Genomic DNA, 17,388 nt, shown 5'->3' on the forward strand with positions numbered 1-17,388 from the left:
TTGCGATGGAGCCTGTGAAGCCGGGGGTGTAAAAGAATTCCCGGAGGTCCCCCCTACGCCTCTGAAGTGATACAGGGTGTACCTTGGACTTTATGTGACAAACCCCGGAGGGTGTAAGCCTGTCGCTGGACCCCAGATTAGGCGCTGGTATGGAGAAACCCCGCCTCAGAATTTCCGTCTGGAGGGCCCGTAAAAGAGGTAAAAAAAGACTCTCTTTTTTATTTTTATCTTATGGCAGCATTGAAAAAACTTTTTTAAACAAAACGGCCTTCTCGGTTACCATTTTTTATAGAATTAATATTATTTAATCATTTACTAAAATTGATAAATTTTTGTCAAAGTTTGGGCTTAATTTCAGCTTGAGCATTTGATCCCGATCCACAAATCAAAGCCAAAGATTAAAAGATAAAAACCCTGAACTCATCACAAGGGCAAAACAGAGACAGTCATCTTAATACACTGGTCATGCTAATATAAATGTGTATACACAAGTCTAATTACAATACAAAATCAGGAAATCTGTCATCAAAACATTAACAACCATGAAAACTAGAAAATGTTTTTGTAAAAAAGCGCATGTCCCCCCAATGCAAAGTCCTTTAAAGGGACAAGTCAAAAGGGGTCAGACGAAAATCAAAGGAAAAACTGAGGTTGGGTGCAAAATAGGATCCTACTTGGCATGTCCAGCTCCCCTAAATTTCAAACTGTGGGCCCAGGGGTTTTCAATTTTACTTTTAGGCTCCTGTGCCTTGACCTTTTACAATGACCTCAAAAAAAAAATAGGGGTTTCTACTCTGTATTTTCCCAAACATCCATTAAGTTTTTAAAAATTGTAGGTCAGTGGTTTTCAATTATTTTCCAAAAAAAAAGATTTTACAGAACAGGCCACGTGACCTTGCCTTTACTAAATGAACCCAAATCATGGGTCATCTATCTGCATTTTCAATCCACCTTAAGTTCAAACATTCTGGGGCAAGTGGTTGTAAGTTTTGATCGGGAAAGGTACAAAGTTCAGGCCCCTGGACCTTTACCTTTTAAAGGGGACCCCAAAAACAATAAGGGGCATTTACTCTCAATGAACAATCATCCTTTAGGTTTTTAACTTTTGGGGCGAGAGGTTTTCAAGTTGTGATTGGAAATGGTTTTCCATGTTCACCCCCGTGGTTGACCTTTAACAGAGTGACCCTAAAATCGTTAGGGGTTTTCTACTCCGCATGACCAAACATCCACGAAGTTTTACATTCTGGGGCAAGTGGTTCTCAATTATGACCGGAAAAGGGTTTTTTAATGTTCGGCCCCCGTGACCTTTTACCTTTCACAGAGGAACCCAAAAATCGTTAGGGGGATCACTCTTTTGCCCCAAAACCAAAAGTTTAACATTTGGGGCAAAATGGTTTCCCATTTTGATCAGAAATGGTTTTTAATGTTAGGCCCTGTGACCTTGACCCTTTTACGGAGGACCCCAAAACATAGGGGCGTCTACTCCAGACCAACTCCATCAAGTTTCAACATTCTGGGGCGGTGGTTCTCTAGTTATGATTTGGGAAAAAGGGTTTTCAAGTTCAGGCCCCTGGACCTTGACCTTTTATGGAGTGACCCCAAAATCATAGGGGTCTTTCTCTCATGACCAATCACCTATGAATTTAAAAATTCTGGGTCAAAGGTTCCTAGTTTTGATCGGAAATGGTTTTTTAAATTTTGGCCCCTGTGCCTTTACCTTGACGGAGTGACCCCAAAACAAAAGGGTATCTACTCTTTATGACAATCATCCTATGAAGTTTCAACATTTTGGGGAGGTTTTTTCCTAGTTCTGATTGGAAAAGGTTTTTTAATGTTCAGGCCCCTGTGACCTTGACCTTTTAAAGGGGTGACCCCAAAAACAAAGGGTCATCTACTCTTTAGACCAAACATCCTATAAGTTTCAACCAACGGGTCAAGGGTTTCTTTTATTGATCGGAAAATGGTTTTCAATGTTAGGCCCCTGTGACCTTGACCTTTGACGGAGGGACCCCAAAACAAAAGGGGTCACTAATTTTATGACCAATCTCCCAGAATTTCAACATTCTGGTCGTGGTTCTTAAATTATTGACGGAAATGGTTTTTTTAAAATTCAGGGGCCCCCTTTACCTTGACCCTTTTATGGAGTGACCCCAAAAAAAATTTTTGGGGGCATCTACCCAGCAGCCCTTACCCATTAAGTTTTAAGGTTCTAGGACAAAGGGTTTTTCCATTATTGCCGGAAAAAGAAGTGTGACGGCGGACGGACAGGGCAAAAAATATGTCCCTGGGGAGCAAATTAATTTAGGTATGCATGTTGCCTGAGAAAGATAAAATTCTTTGGGGGCATTCCAAACCCTCATTCATAAGCGCGACGGCAAAATGACATCACATTAGATTTCTTTTCCCTTTTCATCACAAAACTTTACTTTACGAAAAATTGATGACCATATTTAACCCCAAGCCCGCTGGGAGCAAGTGTTTTGCCTTTGCGCCAATACAGAGAAGTCAGCCGCACTCTGTACAGCTGATTTAAAGGCTGCCGTTTGCTATTATCAATAAATATCCAACAAGATTTTTTGGAAGTGTTTTGAAAAAAGGAATGTTTCTGTAGTCAATATGACATTTGCCAAGAACCCATCCCCAAAAATTACGGGGAACTTTTACCAAGGCAAAAATAAATCCAAAAAATTCTACACAATCTGAACACTCCCCTTTAGGCCTACATTGCTTTCCCTACTTTTTAATGCAATGAAACAAAACCTTAAGCTGGGGGGTTCCTGCAGAAATATTTTAACAAAGGCAAACAAATGAACCCCGCCTTTTGCAAGCCAAAATTTATATCTTGAACTTACTCCAGAAAAATTGAACATCCCTTCAGTTTTTGGGGCTTTCCCAAACTGAAGAACCAACCCGTTCCACAGTAAAATACTTGAACCTTTAGCATCTGAAAATCTGACCAAAATTTCCCCAATTTTCAATGCACTTTGAAATCTTTTAATTCTTTAGAACTTACTTTTCAGACAAAACGCCAAGAACTGTGATTTAATCTCGTCTCTTCCATCAAGAAATCCTTTCCCTGTGTTAGAGCCAAGATGTGATAAAGTGCCGTCATGTACGCTTGCAGTCAATATAATTGTTTCTTCTCCAGTATGATCAGACAACTGCTCAATCTGAAAAACAGTTGAAATGGTAAAAAAATACATGTGAACCTGTCCAAACAATCACCCAAGTTCAGGAGGCACGTGCGTTAAAGATATATTCTATGTCCATCTTTCAGCTAAAATATTTACGAACTAGAAGATGCTTTTTGTAGAAAAGCACATGTCTCCTCCAAAGCATAGTAGTAATAGGCAAGAAGTAAATCGGGGACAGAAACGAACCAAAGAACTTTTGATGGTTGGCTTTACTACTGAAAGCAAAAGGATCATCTACTAGGCATTCCAATCATCCTATGAATTTCAAGTTCTTGGTCAAGTGGTTCCAGTTTAAAAGATTTAAAACGTTTTTTCCTGTTCTGGCCCCTGTGACCTTACCCCTTTGATTTTAATGACCCCCAAAAAAATTTGGGTGCATCAGATCACTGACATGTCCCAAACATCCTACAAATTTTCAACATTCGGGGTCAATGGTTCCCAATTATTTACAAAAAAGGTTTTAAATGTTCAAAACCCTGGACCCGGCCTTTGATGGGTGAAACCCCAAAAACAAAAGGGGCAACAAATCCTAAGCCCTACCACTCTATAAGGTTTAAGGTTTTAAGTTGAAGGTTTTTTTCCCGGTAAAGATCGGCAAGACGTGAAGGGGGGACACAGAATGCATAGGCCCCCACAAAAATGTGTGTGTGTGGAGGGGGGCATTAAAAGGTACAGTTACCTATTGTTCCCAAAGCCACCTAAGTTTGCAAATGTAAGCAAGGACAGACAGATGTACGGACAGGGCAAAAACTACTGATTTAAATCTAGAAAATTCCCATCAAATAAGCTGCAATAACAATTTAATGTTACATAGTAACAGCTGTTTGTTAAAAAAAACTTTCAGATTTTAGCAGTCAGGGGTGTAACTGTTTCAAGTTATCGCATTTTATAACCCATTTGAGTTATTGGTTAAACTTTCATAACTTGTTTCAGTTATCATAAAATATTACAAAGCCCTCCTATGCCAATTTCTCATTTTGAATGTGACTAATGCAATTATTTCCTGAATCCTTGACCTTTTATCTTTCCAGCTATGCAGTAAAATGTTTTACACAAGGCTGATAAAGTTTCCCCAAAAGCTTTAAAGCTATAAAACTCTTAATATCTCATTATTATCCAATTATGCTTATCAGGTCATGCTCAGACTAAAAGAGAATTTGATTAACCTCAGTTTGCTACTAATTTCGCTTTAAAGGTCACTTTGTGAGAACAGCAAAAAGACTTTTTTTGAATAACTTACCCGAGTTAACTATATTTTATAACTAATACAGGTTATAAAATGCTTGAAAAAGTAACTGAAATAGGTTACATAACTTAAAACCCCTGACTGTTTAGTGGCACTTAATTTACATATATATATTCATTTTGTGTTTACTTGTAAATGTGTATTATTTAACCATTACACACACACACACCCTCTCAGTTTCTAAAATGGATTGGTTCATCTGACATTCAATTTGTGCAGTACCACTGGTTTATCAAAGGGGTGTTCACAGAAAATTTACTGACTGAATAGCAAATAGTGCAGACTGATCTTGATCTGCACTGGTTGCAAAGGCAGAATCACTTGCAGCCAGCAGGCTAAACGTTAAACCTAACATGTCAGTACTGTTATGTGTAAATAAATATATGTACTATTAAATCACTATTCATATTTTCACATACAAAATTTTGGCATAATCATTAAGCAGCCAAAGGGTTCTGCCGAGGATCAAAAATGGATAGAGGAAATTTTTGACTGTCTAAAAGTTGTTGTCCCCAAGATTTTGAAAATGTCCCCACATTATTCATACCAAGGGGCATAAAAACATACTGGTAAAATGAATAATCTAAGCTGACTATTTTTATAACCAAGCAAGACATTGCTGTGTAGGAGGTTTGCCAGGACAACAAAAGCTGTCTGAAAACAACCAGTACTCAACTATTCAAATTGTTGTCCCAGAAGCAGGAATATTATCCTAAATGTTAAAATATCTAAAGAGTTTCAATCCAGTATCTGCATTAGTTTTGGAGATAGTAACTTACATGTAAAACTTTAACCAGAAGCTTTTTAGTTCAAAAGGGGACATAACTTTGCAAAACGTCAGACTAATGGGACTTGATGCTATGACCTATTTTTATAAACCAGAAGAAACTTCAGAACTTTTCAATTCAATATTTATATCAGTTTTTGAGATAGTAACTTGTGTGTGAAACTTCAACCAGGATTTTCTTAGACCACAAGAGGGCATTATTTGGCCAAAATACATGTCAGATGTTATGGGACATGATGCTGTTACCTAGTTGTATAACCCCAAAGACACATGTAAAGATTCAATAACTGCCTGCATTAGTTTTGGAGATAGTAACTTGCGTGCAAAACTTTAACCAGGACTTTCCAAGTCCAAAAGAATGCATAATTTGGCCAAAGTACATGATAGAGTTAGGTGACTTGATCCAGTGAGGTTTGTTATTGGAAGCTTAGCTATATGCCTTTAAATGATAGCTGTGAATATTTGCATTAAAAAGTTTAAACAAGGTGTGACACTGACGCCAGGGTGAGTAGAATAGGTTTGACTATTCTTTGAATAGTAGAGCTAAACAAGAGGGCCATGATGGCACTATATCGCTCACCTGGCAGGCCTTTTTTTCATCAATTTGGGAATGCCACCAACACCGGTGGAATTGGGAAAATGCTCTCAGAAATTGTCTTAATTGGGACAATTTGCAAATTACCAAAATCTACATAAATGTGTTTTTGTGTGAAATATTGATGAACTGCATTTCAGTAATTGTTCAACAGTATTATAATTTACCTAAATACACATACAAATAAGCAAAACTATCTTAAAACAGCAAAAACCCTAAAAGGTATAATCATTTGGGAATTTTAAATTCAACTTTGGGAAAAAAACATACTTTTTTGCATTGGGATTACCTTCTTTTACAGGAGGTAGATTTATAGGGGAAAAAAGCCCTGCCTGGGTACCATTGCTCTTAATGATAAGATCAAGTTTTGATATAGATCACATAGGAATACACATTAAATATCATCAGGATTAATATATTCTTGTAACAGTCCCTTTTGACCTATGGCACGTACTAGTCAGGGCCAATCTCCATACCAAGTTTGAGGGTCCTAGGCTCAAATGCTGCATTTTTATATTAGGATGACTATTCCTTACCCTGGAAGACTTAAATAACATTTACCCTGGAAGACTTAAATAACATTTAAAACCGATCTCATTAGAAGCTGCTAACATATATTCATTTACATAAAAAATAAAGGGATGTAATCTGTCATAAATTCAGTCAAAAGTTATCTACCCTGATTGTCCGAGTCCATCTGATGGCATAAATGACATTTCAAATCAGTATCTTCATTGGTTATTGAGATACATCCATTTTAATTTGATAAAAGGCAGGTAATTTGACACAAAATCAGTCCATAGTTATCTACCCTGATTGTCTCAGTCCAACTAATAGACAATAATGAAAATTCAAATAAGTCCTATAAATACTTACTGAGAAAAATCCATTTTTATTAAAATCAGGGGAGGTAAATCATGTATTGGTATATGCATGTAGAAGATACAGAGTACAAGCCTTTACAACAATATATTAGAAAAGTAAGTAAAAGTAGAAATTTCTTACCATGGAAGACATAAATAATGTTTCAAACTAATCTTATTAGAAGCTGCTAGGTATATTCATTTACATAAAAGATAAAGGGAGGTAATTTGTTATAAATTCAGTCAATATGTATCTTCACTGATTGCCCAAGTCCATCTGATAGCATAATTGAAATTTCAGATCAGTATCTTCATTAGTTATGGAGATATACCCATTTTAATTTGAAATAAAGGGAGTTAATTTGATACAAAATCAGTCCATAGTTATCTACCCTGATTGTCTGAGTCCAACTAATGACAATAATGAAATTTCAAATGAGTCATATAAGTACTTACTGATACAAATTTTGATTAAAATCAGGGGAGGTAATCAGATGTAAGATAACTCCAGAACCTATGACTGGATCTGACAGATTCATCATGGAATCCAAAATTTATTGTTGTTGAAGATATTTTGCAAGTTTGATTCAAATCAAACCATAAATGAAGTCTTTTTATGACTGCACAAGCCAAAAATAGAAAATTTTGGCCCTTTAAAGGGCCACAACTCACCATGATGGTATCTGGCCAGTTTTCGAATGGAACCAAGATATTACGCCAATACAAGTTGTGTGCAAGTTTGAGTAAAGTTAATTGCAAAATTTTGTCTCTATCATGTTCACAAGCAAAAAATAGCAAATTTTGGCCCTTCAAGGGGCAATAACTCTGAAACCCATGATGGGATCCAGCCAGTTTTCGAAAGGAACCGAGATATTATGCCAATACAACTTGTGTGCACGTTTTATTAAAGTTGATTGCAAAAGTGGTCTCTATCGTGTTCACAAGCCAAAAATGGCAAATTTTGGCCCTTTAAGGGGCCATAACTCTGGAACCCATGATGGGTTTTGGCCAGTTTTCGAAATGAATTGAGATATTATGCCAATACAAATTGTGTGAAAGTTTGATTAAAGTTGTTTCTAAAATGTTGTCTCTATCGTGTTCACAAGCCAAAAATAGCAACTTCTGGCCCTCTATGGGGCCATAACTCTGGAACCCATGATGATGGGATCTGGCCAGTTTTCGAAAGGAACCGAGATATTATGCCCATACAAGTTGAGTGCAAGTTTAATTAAAATCAAATATAAAATTAGGTCTCTATCGTGTTCACAAAGAAATTGTGGACAGACAACGGACGTAGGGCGACCACAAAAGCTCACCCTGTCACTACGTGACAGGTGAGCTAAAAATACTGTTGCTGCAAAGAATACATCAAACAGTTGGAAAAACTGAGTCAAATAAACAAACTTACCAGTAATTGTATCTGTGACTTGAGTACAGATTTGAGTATTGCCTTGTAACCCGGTATATCTTTCAGAATTTCTAAATCTGAGGACATTCCAGCCATCTTAATTTCTCTTGAAATTTCTGTATAGAATCCCTCCTATCTGTTCTGTAGTTCTGCCTATACGAACATGTAAACTGGCCAGTCTATAAGGTGTCAGCTTCTGCACCAGATCATGTCACAATTCTCACTCTCTTTGCACCATGGAACTATTTTCAGTTAAAATTGATGAGTGGGAGTTCTGGAAAAAAGCAATAATAATCAATATTATTTATCTACTTATTCTGATTTCAAGGTATTGCAACACCTGCATCTTTTGAAATATACAAATGGATCTGAAATTAAGACACCATAAGAACTATGTCACTCTTAAAGCAATAGTATGAATGAAAGTTCAAATAATTAATACATGTAGAAACGATCTAGAAAAATGTATACCGCACACCTAATGACTACTTTCTATTATCTTGATTATTGTTATTCTAAATTAAATCTAGACCAGGCAAACTTCCTAAATGTGAAGGGCTGTAAGCACTCTTTACACTGGTGAAATTATAATTTACTTTGACCAGGCACTATTTCTTTTTTTTTTTTTAAATAAAACATGTCAAGAAAAAATTTGAATCTGAATTTCCCTGGGAGGTGTTGCCACTGGACAATACACTCATTCTTTGTAAATCATGTGGTTGTAATAATAAATTCAAAAGAAGCGAAAATGTCCTGCCTACATAGCAGACAAATTATCCTCGCCTGCCATGATTTTCAATAAAACTGCAGATGTAAAGAACTTTTTCATTAGCAAAGATGATTTCTGTTTTCATCAGTGGACACACTGGTCAAGCAGGCTGAGAAAAGTTCCTAGTAAGGGTGCGTATCGGTCAAAATGATCGATACAATATTTGTATTGATACAAAATGATCGATTTTAGATATATCATATAATATTTTCTAACGGAATAATAACAGAGTACAAGACTATAATATTAGTGCAATATTAACTTTACTATTATTGATTAATAACTTTAAGGTAGGTCTATTCTGGTACAAAATCACATGACTCGGATACATTTTTTTTTAGGAAAATCATGCAGTCTAATGCATTTGCATCCAACATCGACCTTTCTGCAAACAGTATACCTCCAGAGGTGGAGAGAACTCGCTCTGCAGTCTGCACCTCCAATAGTTTTATCAAAGTACGACCAGACTTTACTTTTTGGTGGCAGCATGCTTATGACAGAGATTTATTCTTAATTTGTTTAGTACACTTAGAATTTGCAGACGACAAAATCATCATCGCAAAAATTACCATTCTGTTCTGGGTCCCGTATACTACATTTTTCCGATGGTGTTGAAAGCTGATTGGCTGTCAGGTGTTACGTTGTAAAAAAGCATTTCTAGAGTAAACAGATTACGCTTACTGGAGGACAGCTATTACTGTGGCCATTTATCATGTAGTTAATTTGTTTTTAATTGATATTTTGATCGATACAGGAACGTTTGATCCGTTGTATCGATCGAACCCTGAATACCGGTATAACAGAGGTGAAAGCCTGGTGTTTAGTGTGTCCTTAGGCAAGGCACTTTATCACGATTGCCTCATTCAACCCAGCTGAAAAATGGGTATAGGGATGGTATAACTGGTTTTAGATTAACTGTTTTTAAAATAGGGAGCTAATGTTCATTGTTTCACAAAGCGCCAGTCACTAAAATTTACCTTTTTAATGTTTACCTTTTTACCTTTTCGCCAAATATTCCCAATGCCAAAAAGTATGTATTTTTCCCAAAATGAGTGCAAAAATTCCCAATCTAAATTCTGAAAAAAATTCACCAAAATTGCACAAACATTGACCAAGATATGGACAATTTTGTCATGGAAGTATGTTAAAGAAGGTGTACAATGTGAAACAAGTGTATGAGGAAGTGCTTAAACACATCCTTAATATATCCTATGGGTCTAAAATTTAATATTTCCCTATTTGGAACATTTATGTGCCAAAATTCCCAATTTTGGGGGTATAGGCTATGTCCCAAATTAGCTAATAAAAACCTGAAATGATTTATTCTGATAGAGAGAAAACTACCGCTTTGTATGCCATTGCTCGCTTGTGGTGCATAAACAGTTTGCAGCAAGATTTTTCCTGAAAGATTATACACTTGCTCAAGAGACAGTCAACCATTGAATATAACTGATAAGAAAATATTTCTGTTTAAAAATTGCAGACATAGTATTAGAAGCAATGTACATGTATGCCAAAATTCTGAAATTGACCTTGTTAAAGGCAAAATTTTTGTCAAAGGCGCAAAAAAATTTGAAAATGACTTTTTGGCCTTTCATTTTTAACAGAAAACATTATTACTGTATTATATTTAAGCTAATATGGCTCATGGAGCCATACTCAGGGCCCACACTGTCAGTTGCAATTATCGCCATTTGCGATTATTTTATATAAATGGCGAATAGTTTTATATTTTGGTAAATCAAGTAAAACACAAAATCATTTTCAGGGTGGATGTACGAGAATTTTCTGGCGAACATTTATATCTCGTGTGTGTTAAAGATAACCTAATAGAAATATTTTAACAAGAGCTGTCCGTAAGACAGCCAAGCTCGACTATTCGAAATATTGTCACAGAAGCAGGAAATTATTACCCAAAATGTTAAATATCAAAAGAGTTTAAGTTCGAAAGGGGACATAATTTGACCAAAATACATATCAGAGTTATGGGACTTGATGCTATCAACTAGTTTTATAACCCCGAAGAAACATGTTAGGTTTAAATTCAATATCTGCATTAGTTTTGGAGATAGTAACTTGCATGTAAACTTTAACCAGAATTTTCTAAGTCCAAAAGGGGGCATAATTTGTTCAAAATACATGTTAAGAGTTATGGAACTTGACCTAGTGAGGCTGGTAATTGACCTAGAAAAGGAATAAATAAGATTCAAAGCTATATGCCTTTTGGTAATAGCTGTATGTACTTGCACACAAAACTTTAACCAGAATTTTCTAAGTCCAAAAGGGGGCATAATTTGCCCAAAATACATGTCAGAGTTATGGGACTTGATTCTATCAACTAGTTTTATAACCCTGAAGACACATGTGAAGTTTCAATTTAATATCTATATTAGTTTTGGAGATAGTAACTTGCATGTAAAACTTTAACCAGGATTTTCTAAGTCCAAAAGGGGGCATAATTTGCCCAAAATACATGTCAGAGTTATGGGACTTGTCCCAGTGAGGTAGGTAACTGATCTAGAAAAAGAAAAAATAAGTTTCAAATCTATATGCCTTTTAGTAATAGCTGTATGTACTTGCACGCAAAACTTTAACCAGAATTTTCTAAGTCCAAAAGGGGGCATAATTTGTTCAAAATACATGTTAAGAGTTATGGAACTTGACCTAGTGAGGCTGGTAATTGACCTAGAAAAGGAATAAATAAGATTCAAAGCTATATGCCTTTTGGTAATAGCTGTATGTACTTGCACGCAAAACTTTAACCAGAATTTTCTAAGTCCAAAAGGGGGCATAATTTGCCCAAAATACATGTCAGAGTTATGGGACTTGATTCTATCAACTAGTTTTATAACCCCGAAGACACATGTAAAGTTTCAATTCAATATCTGTATTAGTTTTGGAGATAGTAACTTGCATGTAAAACTTTAACCAGGATTTTCTAAGTCCAAAAGGGGGCATAATTTGCTCAAAATACATGTCAGAGTTATGGGACTTGTCCAGTGAGGTAGGTAACTGATCTAGAAAAAGAAAAAATAAGTTCAAATCTATATGCCTTTTAGTAATAGCTGTATGTACTTGCAACGCAAAACTTTAACCAGATTTCTAATCCAAAAGGGGCATAATTTGTCAAAATACATGTAAGAGTTAGGAACTTGACCTAGTGAGGTGGTAATTGACCTAGAAAAGGAATAAATAAGATTCAAAGCTATATGCCTTTTGGTAATAGCTGTATGTACTTGCACACAAAACTTTAACCAGAATTTTCAGTCCAAAAGGGGGCATATTTGCCCAAATACATGTCAAGTTATGGGACTTGATTCTATCAACTAGTTTATAACCCGAAGACAAGTAAAGTTTCAATCAATATCTGTATAGTTTTGGAGATGACTGCATGTAAAATTAACCGATTTCTAAGTCCAAAGCTAATTGTCAAAATACATGTCAGAGTTATGGGACTTGACCCAGTGAGGTAGGTAATTGATCTAGAAAAAGAAAAAATAAGTTTCAAATCTATATGCCTTTTAGTAATAGCTGTATGTACTTGCACGCAAAACTTTAACCCCAAAGACACATGTGAAGTTTCAATTCAATATCTGCATTAGTTTTGGAGAGTAAAACTTTAACCAGGATTTTCTAAGTCCAAAAGGGGGCATAATTTGCTCAAAATACATGTTAGAGTTATGGAACTTGACCCAGTGAGGTTGGTAATTGACCTAGAAAAAGAATAAATAAGTTTCAAAGCTATATGCCTTTAAATGACAGCTGTATGTACTTGCATGCAAAAACTTAACCAAGGTGTGACGCCGACGCCAGGGTGAGTGGAATAGCTAGACTATTCTTCGAATAGTCAAGCTAAAAACGGCATCCGCTTGGTATATTCTTAAAGTTCATGACCATGTTTTGCACTGTGTTGCAATTTTTAAACAAATTTTACTGTGCCGTTTTTTTTTATAAATTTTGTATAATTTATGATATTTCGTCAAGCTCAAGCATTTGTCAAGTAGAGACAAATTTCAAGTTTCAAGTCGTGTAATGGCGGACAGGTTTTTAACACTAGTTTTTCACTTGACATGGCCACAGAGGTCAAAATTAAAGCTTGTTTCTGTTTAAATTTCATTGTGGATATATTTTTGACATTTTGGTAGGAAAAATGATTGCATATCGTGAACTGAAAGTTTGAAACTCAAATTTTAGTACAAGTAGTACTTCCAAGGCACAGCAGTGTGATTTTGATGTGATTTTACAGTAAGCAAATGTGACAAAAGATATCTCTCTTAGAAGATACATGACCCCTACTTTTCTCTTCATTTTATATATCAGTTTTTTCATAGCCCTTTAAAATGAGATAAGGATTTGTTCTCCAAAATGGGTCTAGCTATGTTTGGTAGCTCTTTAGAAAATGACAGTTTTATAATATAGGGAATGCTATTTACTGGTGTGTGTACTCTAATACCTTAAGCCACTGCTGAGAGATGAGAGATAAATTATTTTAAAAACTAGCTTAGACAGGTTTTACCACTGTCGTATGATAAGTGTCTATGCTGGAATATATGATGATTATAAAAAAATGTTACACATGCGCGTAGTAGCTTTGGGTGGGGACAAGGGATCGAATTTAACATTTTTTCCCACTAGCCATTTTTTGCTCGGGACATTTTTTCCACTAGCAAAATGGTGGGCTCCACTAACACTAGTAACAGTTTACGTGCTACATTTATTAAGTTGTTTTGTTGCTGTTTGGTTTCCTATAAATGTTAAATGTTTAGCTTTGTTTCCCACATTTTCGAGTTTCGGACAGATGCCGTGGAGTCAGAGTCTGACTGGGATCAACTTTCTGGATTTTGGAAGTATGAACCAAAATACTTGATGTTTCTTTTGACTTTTAGCTGGACTCGGAAGTTTCAGGTTCTTACGGGTCACTGTCTGTGGTGTCCCTAACATTTTCATTCTTAAGACCATTATTTCTAAACAAAATGGATTAATTATCATGATTATGAATGCTTAACTACTGTTTTCCTAAAAGTTTCGAACTGTCAACATCACACAGCCGCTATTGAAATTAAATGTCATTTAAAAAAGTTATTTATCAAAAAATATTTGAAAACTACAATATGAAAATTGTTAGTTTAATTTAGAAAATCCTGTGAAAAAGTTGTTAAAGTTAAAAATTACAATCCAATGAAAAGATTGTTTTACAACAGATTTTAACTAGAAAATGCTTTTGTAAAAAAGCGCATGTCTCCCCCAATGCAAAGTCCTATAGGCACGAAGTCAATAGGGGTCACGAGCGAAAGTCAAAGAGACACTGATGGTTGGCTGCAATAGGGATCATCTACTTGGCATGTCCAGTCATCCCGCTAAATTTCAACACCAGTGGCCTAGTGGTTCTCAAGTCACTGTTCAGGCTCCTGTGACCTTGACCTTTGATCAAGTGACCTCAAAATAAATAGGGGTCATCTACTCTGCATGTCCAATCATCCTATTAAGTTTCAACATTGTAGGTCAAGTGGTTCTCAAGTTATTTCCAAAAAACGATTTTACATGAACAGGCCACTGTGACCTTGACCTTTATTAGACTGGCCCCAAAATCAATAGGGGTCATCTACTCTGCATGTTCAATCATCCTATGAAATTTCAACATTCTGGGTCAAGTGATTCTCAAGTTATTGATGGGAACTGGTTATCAATGTTCAGGCCCCTGTGACCTTGACCTTTAACGGAGTGACCCCAAAAACAATAAGGGTCATTTACTCTGCATGACCAATCATCCTATGAAGTTTCATCATTCTGGGTCAAGTGGTTCTCAAGTTACTGACCGGAAATGGTTTTCAATGTTCGGGCCCCTGTGACCTTGACCTTTCAGAGTGACCCCAAAATTGATAGGGGTCATCTACTTTGCATGTACAATCATCCTATCAAGTTTCAACATTCTGGTCAAGTGGTTCTCTAGTTATTGATCAGAAATGGTTTTCAATGTTCAGGCCCCTGTGACCTTGACCTTTGACGGAGTGACCCCAAAAACAATAGGGATCGTCTACTCTTTATGACCAATCATCCTATCAAGTTTCAACATTCTGGGTCAGGTGGTTCTCTAGTTATTGATTGGAAATGGTTTTCAATGTTCAGGCCCCTGTGACCTTGACCTTTGACGGAGTGACCCCAAAAACAATAGGGGTCTTCTACTCTTTATGACCAATCATCCTATGAAGTTTCAACATTCTGGGTCAGGTGGTTCTCTAGTTACTGATTGGAAATGGTTTTCAATGTTCAGGCCCCTGTGACCTTGACCTTTGACGGAGTGACCCCAAAATCAATAGGGGTCATCTACTCTTCATGACCAATCATCCTATGAAGTTTCAACATTCTGGGTCAAGTGGTTCTCTAGTTATTGATCGGAAATGGTTTTCAATGTTCAGGCCCTGTGACCTTGACCTTTGACGGAGTGACCCCAAAATCAATAGGGGTCATCTACTCTTCATGACCAATCATCCTATGAAGTTTCAACATTCTGGGTCAAGTGGTTCTCTAGTTATTGATCGGAAATGGTTTTCAATGTTCAAGCCCCTGTGACCTTGACCTTTGATGGAGTGACCCCAAAAACAATAGGGGTCGTCTACTCCAGCAGCCCTACAACCCTATGAAGTTTGAAGGTTCTAGGTCAAATGGTTCTCCAGTTATTGATCGGAAATGAAGTGTGACGTACGGACGGACGGACAGGGCAAAAACAATATGTCTCCTGGGGGAGACATAATGAATGACGTCACTGCGATCTAGCCATTATTGATTTCGGCAAACTTCTGTTTTATTGGCTGAATAATGCAGTGATTTATTCGAGATGATTAAAAGTAAATCTTTAGTATGTATTCACACAAAATTTTGTTTGCATATGAGTATCAATATCTTCAGTAAATTACAGGTATCCTTTAAATTCCTTACTTATTTATCAGGAAATCTATTATCTGTTACCAGACTGCTAGACACATCTACATCTCTTACTTCCAACAATCATTAGCGATTATGACTGGAAGGCGCTTGTCTGGGCAGTGTTAAAAAATGAGAAAACTAATTAGGTGCAAAGAATAAAAATTAACAGGTTAGTTAAAAACATAGTGAAGGAAGTTACTGCAGATGCACTTCCTTAAATATATCTGCGTCTTAAAGCGGTCACATGATTATCAGTAAAATAACTACCACAAAGGCGTTTCTAAAGCCCAAAGGACAGATTTAGCAAATTCATCGATTTGGGAATGTGATGGCAATTTTTGAATGTTGGGACTAAATTCGATTTCTGTGGGCAGTAAGGCATGTGTTCCACACCCAGTGTCTGAAAAATTCTACAAGTGACGTTTCAAGTTAATTGTAAAAACAGATTACATACTTAAGAATAATTATGGAAAGAAACCTAGTGAAACACAACTTTTTTGCTCACTCTCCACCCACCCGATGCTGCATATCGGTGAAATTGACCTAATTTCTCCGCTCCTAAAACGTGGCTAGATGTGGGAAGTAGTGTTTACCTTCGGTTATGAATAATTGCATGTGAAAAATATTGGAGCATCACAACAACAGACCCATCAAAATTCACATAAGAGCGAGTAACTTCCGTGCATTTTTTAATTTTTTAAATCATTTTTTTTTTCGACGAGCGCTTCCGATTTCTTTGTCTTTGAAGAGCAACAAAGGGAGAGATAAAAAGTGTGACTATTTGCTTTTTGCCGTATTGCACCGTTCCACTTTGTACAGTAAATTTCTGAGAAAACGACCCTAATGTACGTCGAAAAAGCAACAGACCCTTAATCAGCACCAGAGATGCCAGCGATCCTCATAACTGTTAAAGGTGTGGGCAAGGAATTATAGTGGTTTCGTCAAATCACCGGTTCCTGGGCAAGTTACTAATGGGGCTAAATTCAAATAAAGCCTCTGGTCCTGATAAAATTTTCCCAAGATTATACTTAAGGAGCTTCACCAAGAGATAGCCCAAATCATCACAAAGGTATTCCAACTGTCTCTTGAAACAGGTCGACAATCCCAAAAGACTGGAAGAGAGCAATCGTTGCACCAGTTTACAAGAAAGGTCCAAAATCCAAGGCTAGTAACTACAGGCCCATATCCCTAACATATTGCCTCTAAATTAATGGAAGATATTATTGTCCCATTTTGACAGAAATAATCTCCTTACCCAGTACCAACTTGGCTTCTGGTCAAAGCATAGCTGTGAATCACAACTTATAAGCTTCACACAAGAGGTATTTGACAATATTGAGAATGGCCAACAGACTGACGTCATCGTCATGGACTTCAGTAAAGCCTTTGACAAGGTTGACCACCATAAATTGATTCATAAGCTCGATACCCTGGGAGTCCACCCATTAGCATCTCAGTGGAACAAGTCATTTCTCAAGGACCGTTCCGAAAGAGTAGTTGTGGATGGCTTCACCTCAGATGAACTTCTTGTTCTTTCCGGGGTTCCACAAGGATCATTGGCCCCTGTCTCTTTCTAGCTTACATAAATGACATCCCAGAATC

At 36.6% G+C, this 17,388-nt stretch overlaps 1 protein-coding gene across 1 annotated transcript in view; it reads right to left on the minus strand.

Annotated features, from left to right (window-relative positions):
- LOC128548616 (uncharacterized) overlaps positions 1-16,545 on the minus strand; it is a 42,644-nt gene extending 26,099 nt beyond the window's left edge. The window contains exons 1-4 of the mRNA XM_053523978.1: positions 16,380-16,545; positions 8,094-8,367; positions 3,014-3,170; positions 2,853-2,944 (exon numbers count right to left, since the gene is read on the minus strand). Of these exons, the coding sequence (XP_053379953.1) occupies positions 2,853-2,944; positions 3,014-3,170; positions 8,094-8,189 (345 nt within the window). The 5' untranslated portion in view covers positions 8,190-8,367; positions 16,380-16,545. The remainder of the gene's footprint in view (positions 1-2,852; positions 2,945-3,013; positions 3,171-8,093; positions 8,368-16,379) is intronic.
- Between the last annotated feature and the right edge of the window lie 843 nt (positions 16,546-17,388).

Source organism: Mercenaria mercenaria, chromosome 14, assembly GCF_021730395.1.
Source record: "Mercenaria mercenaria strain notata chromosome 14, MADL_Memer_1, whole genome shotgun sequence".
Classification (NCBI taxonomy): domain Eukaryota; kingdom Metazoa; phylum Mollusca; class Bivalvia; order Venerida; family Veneridae; genus Mercenaria; species Mercenaria mercenaria.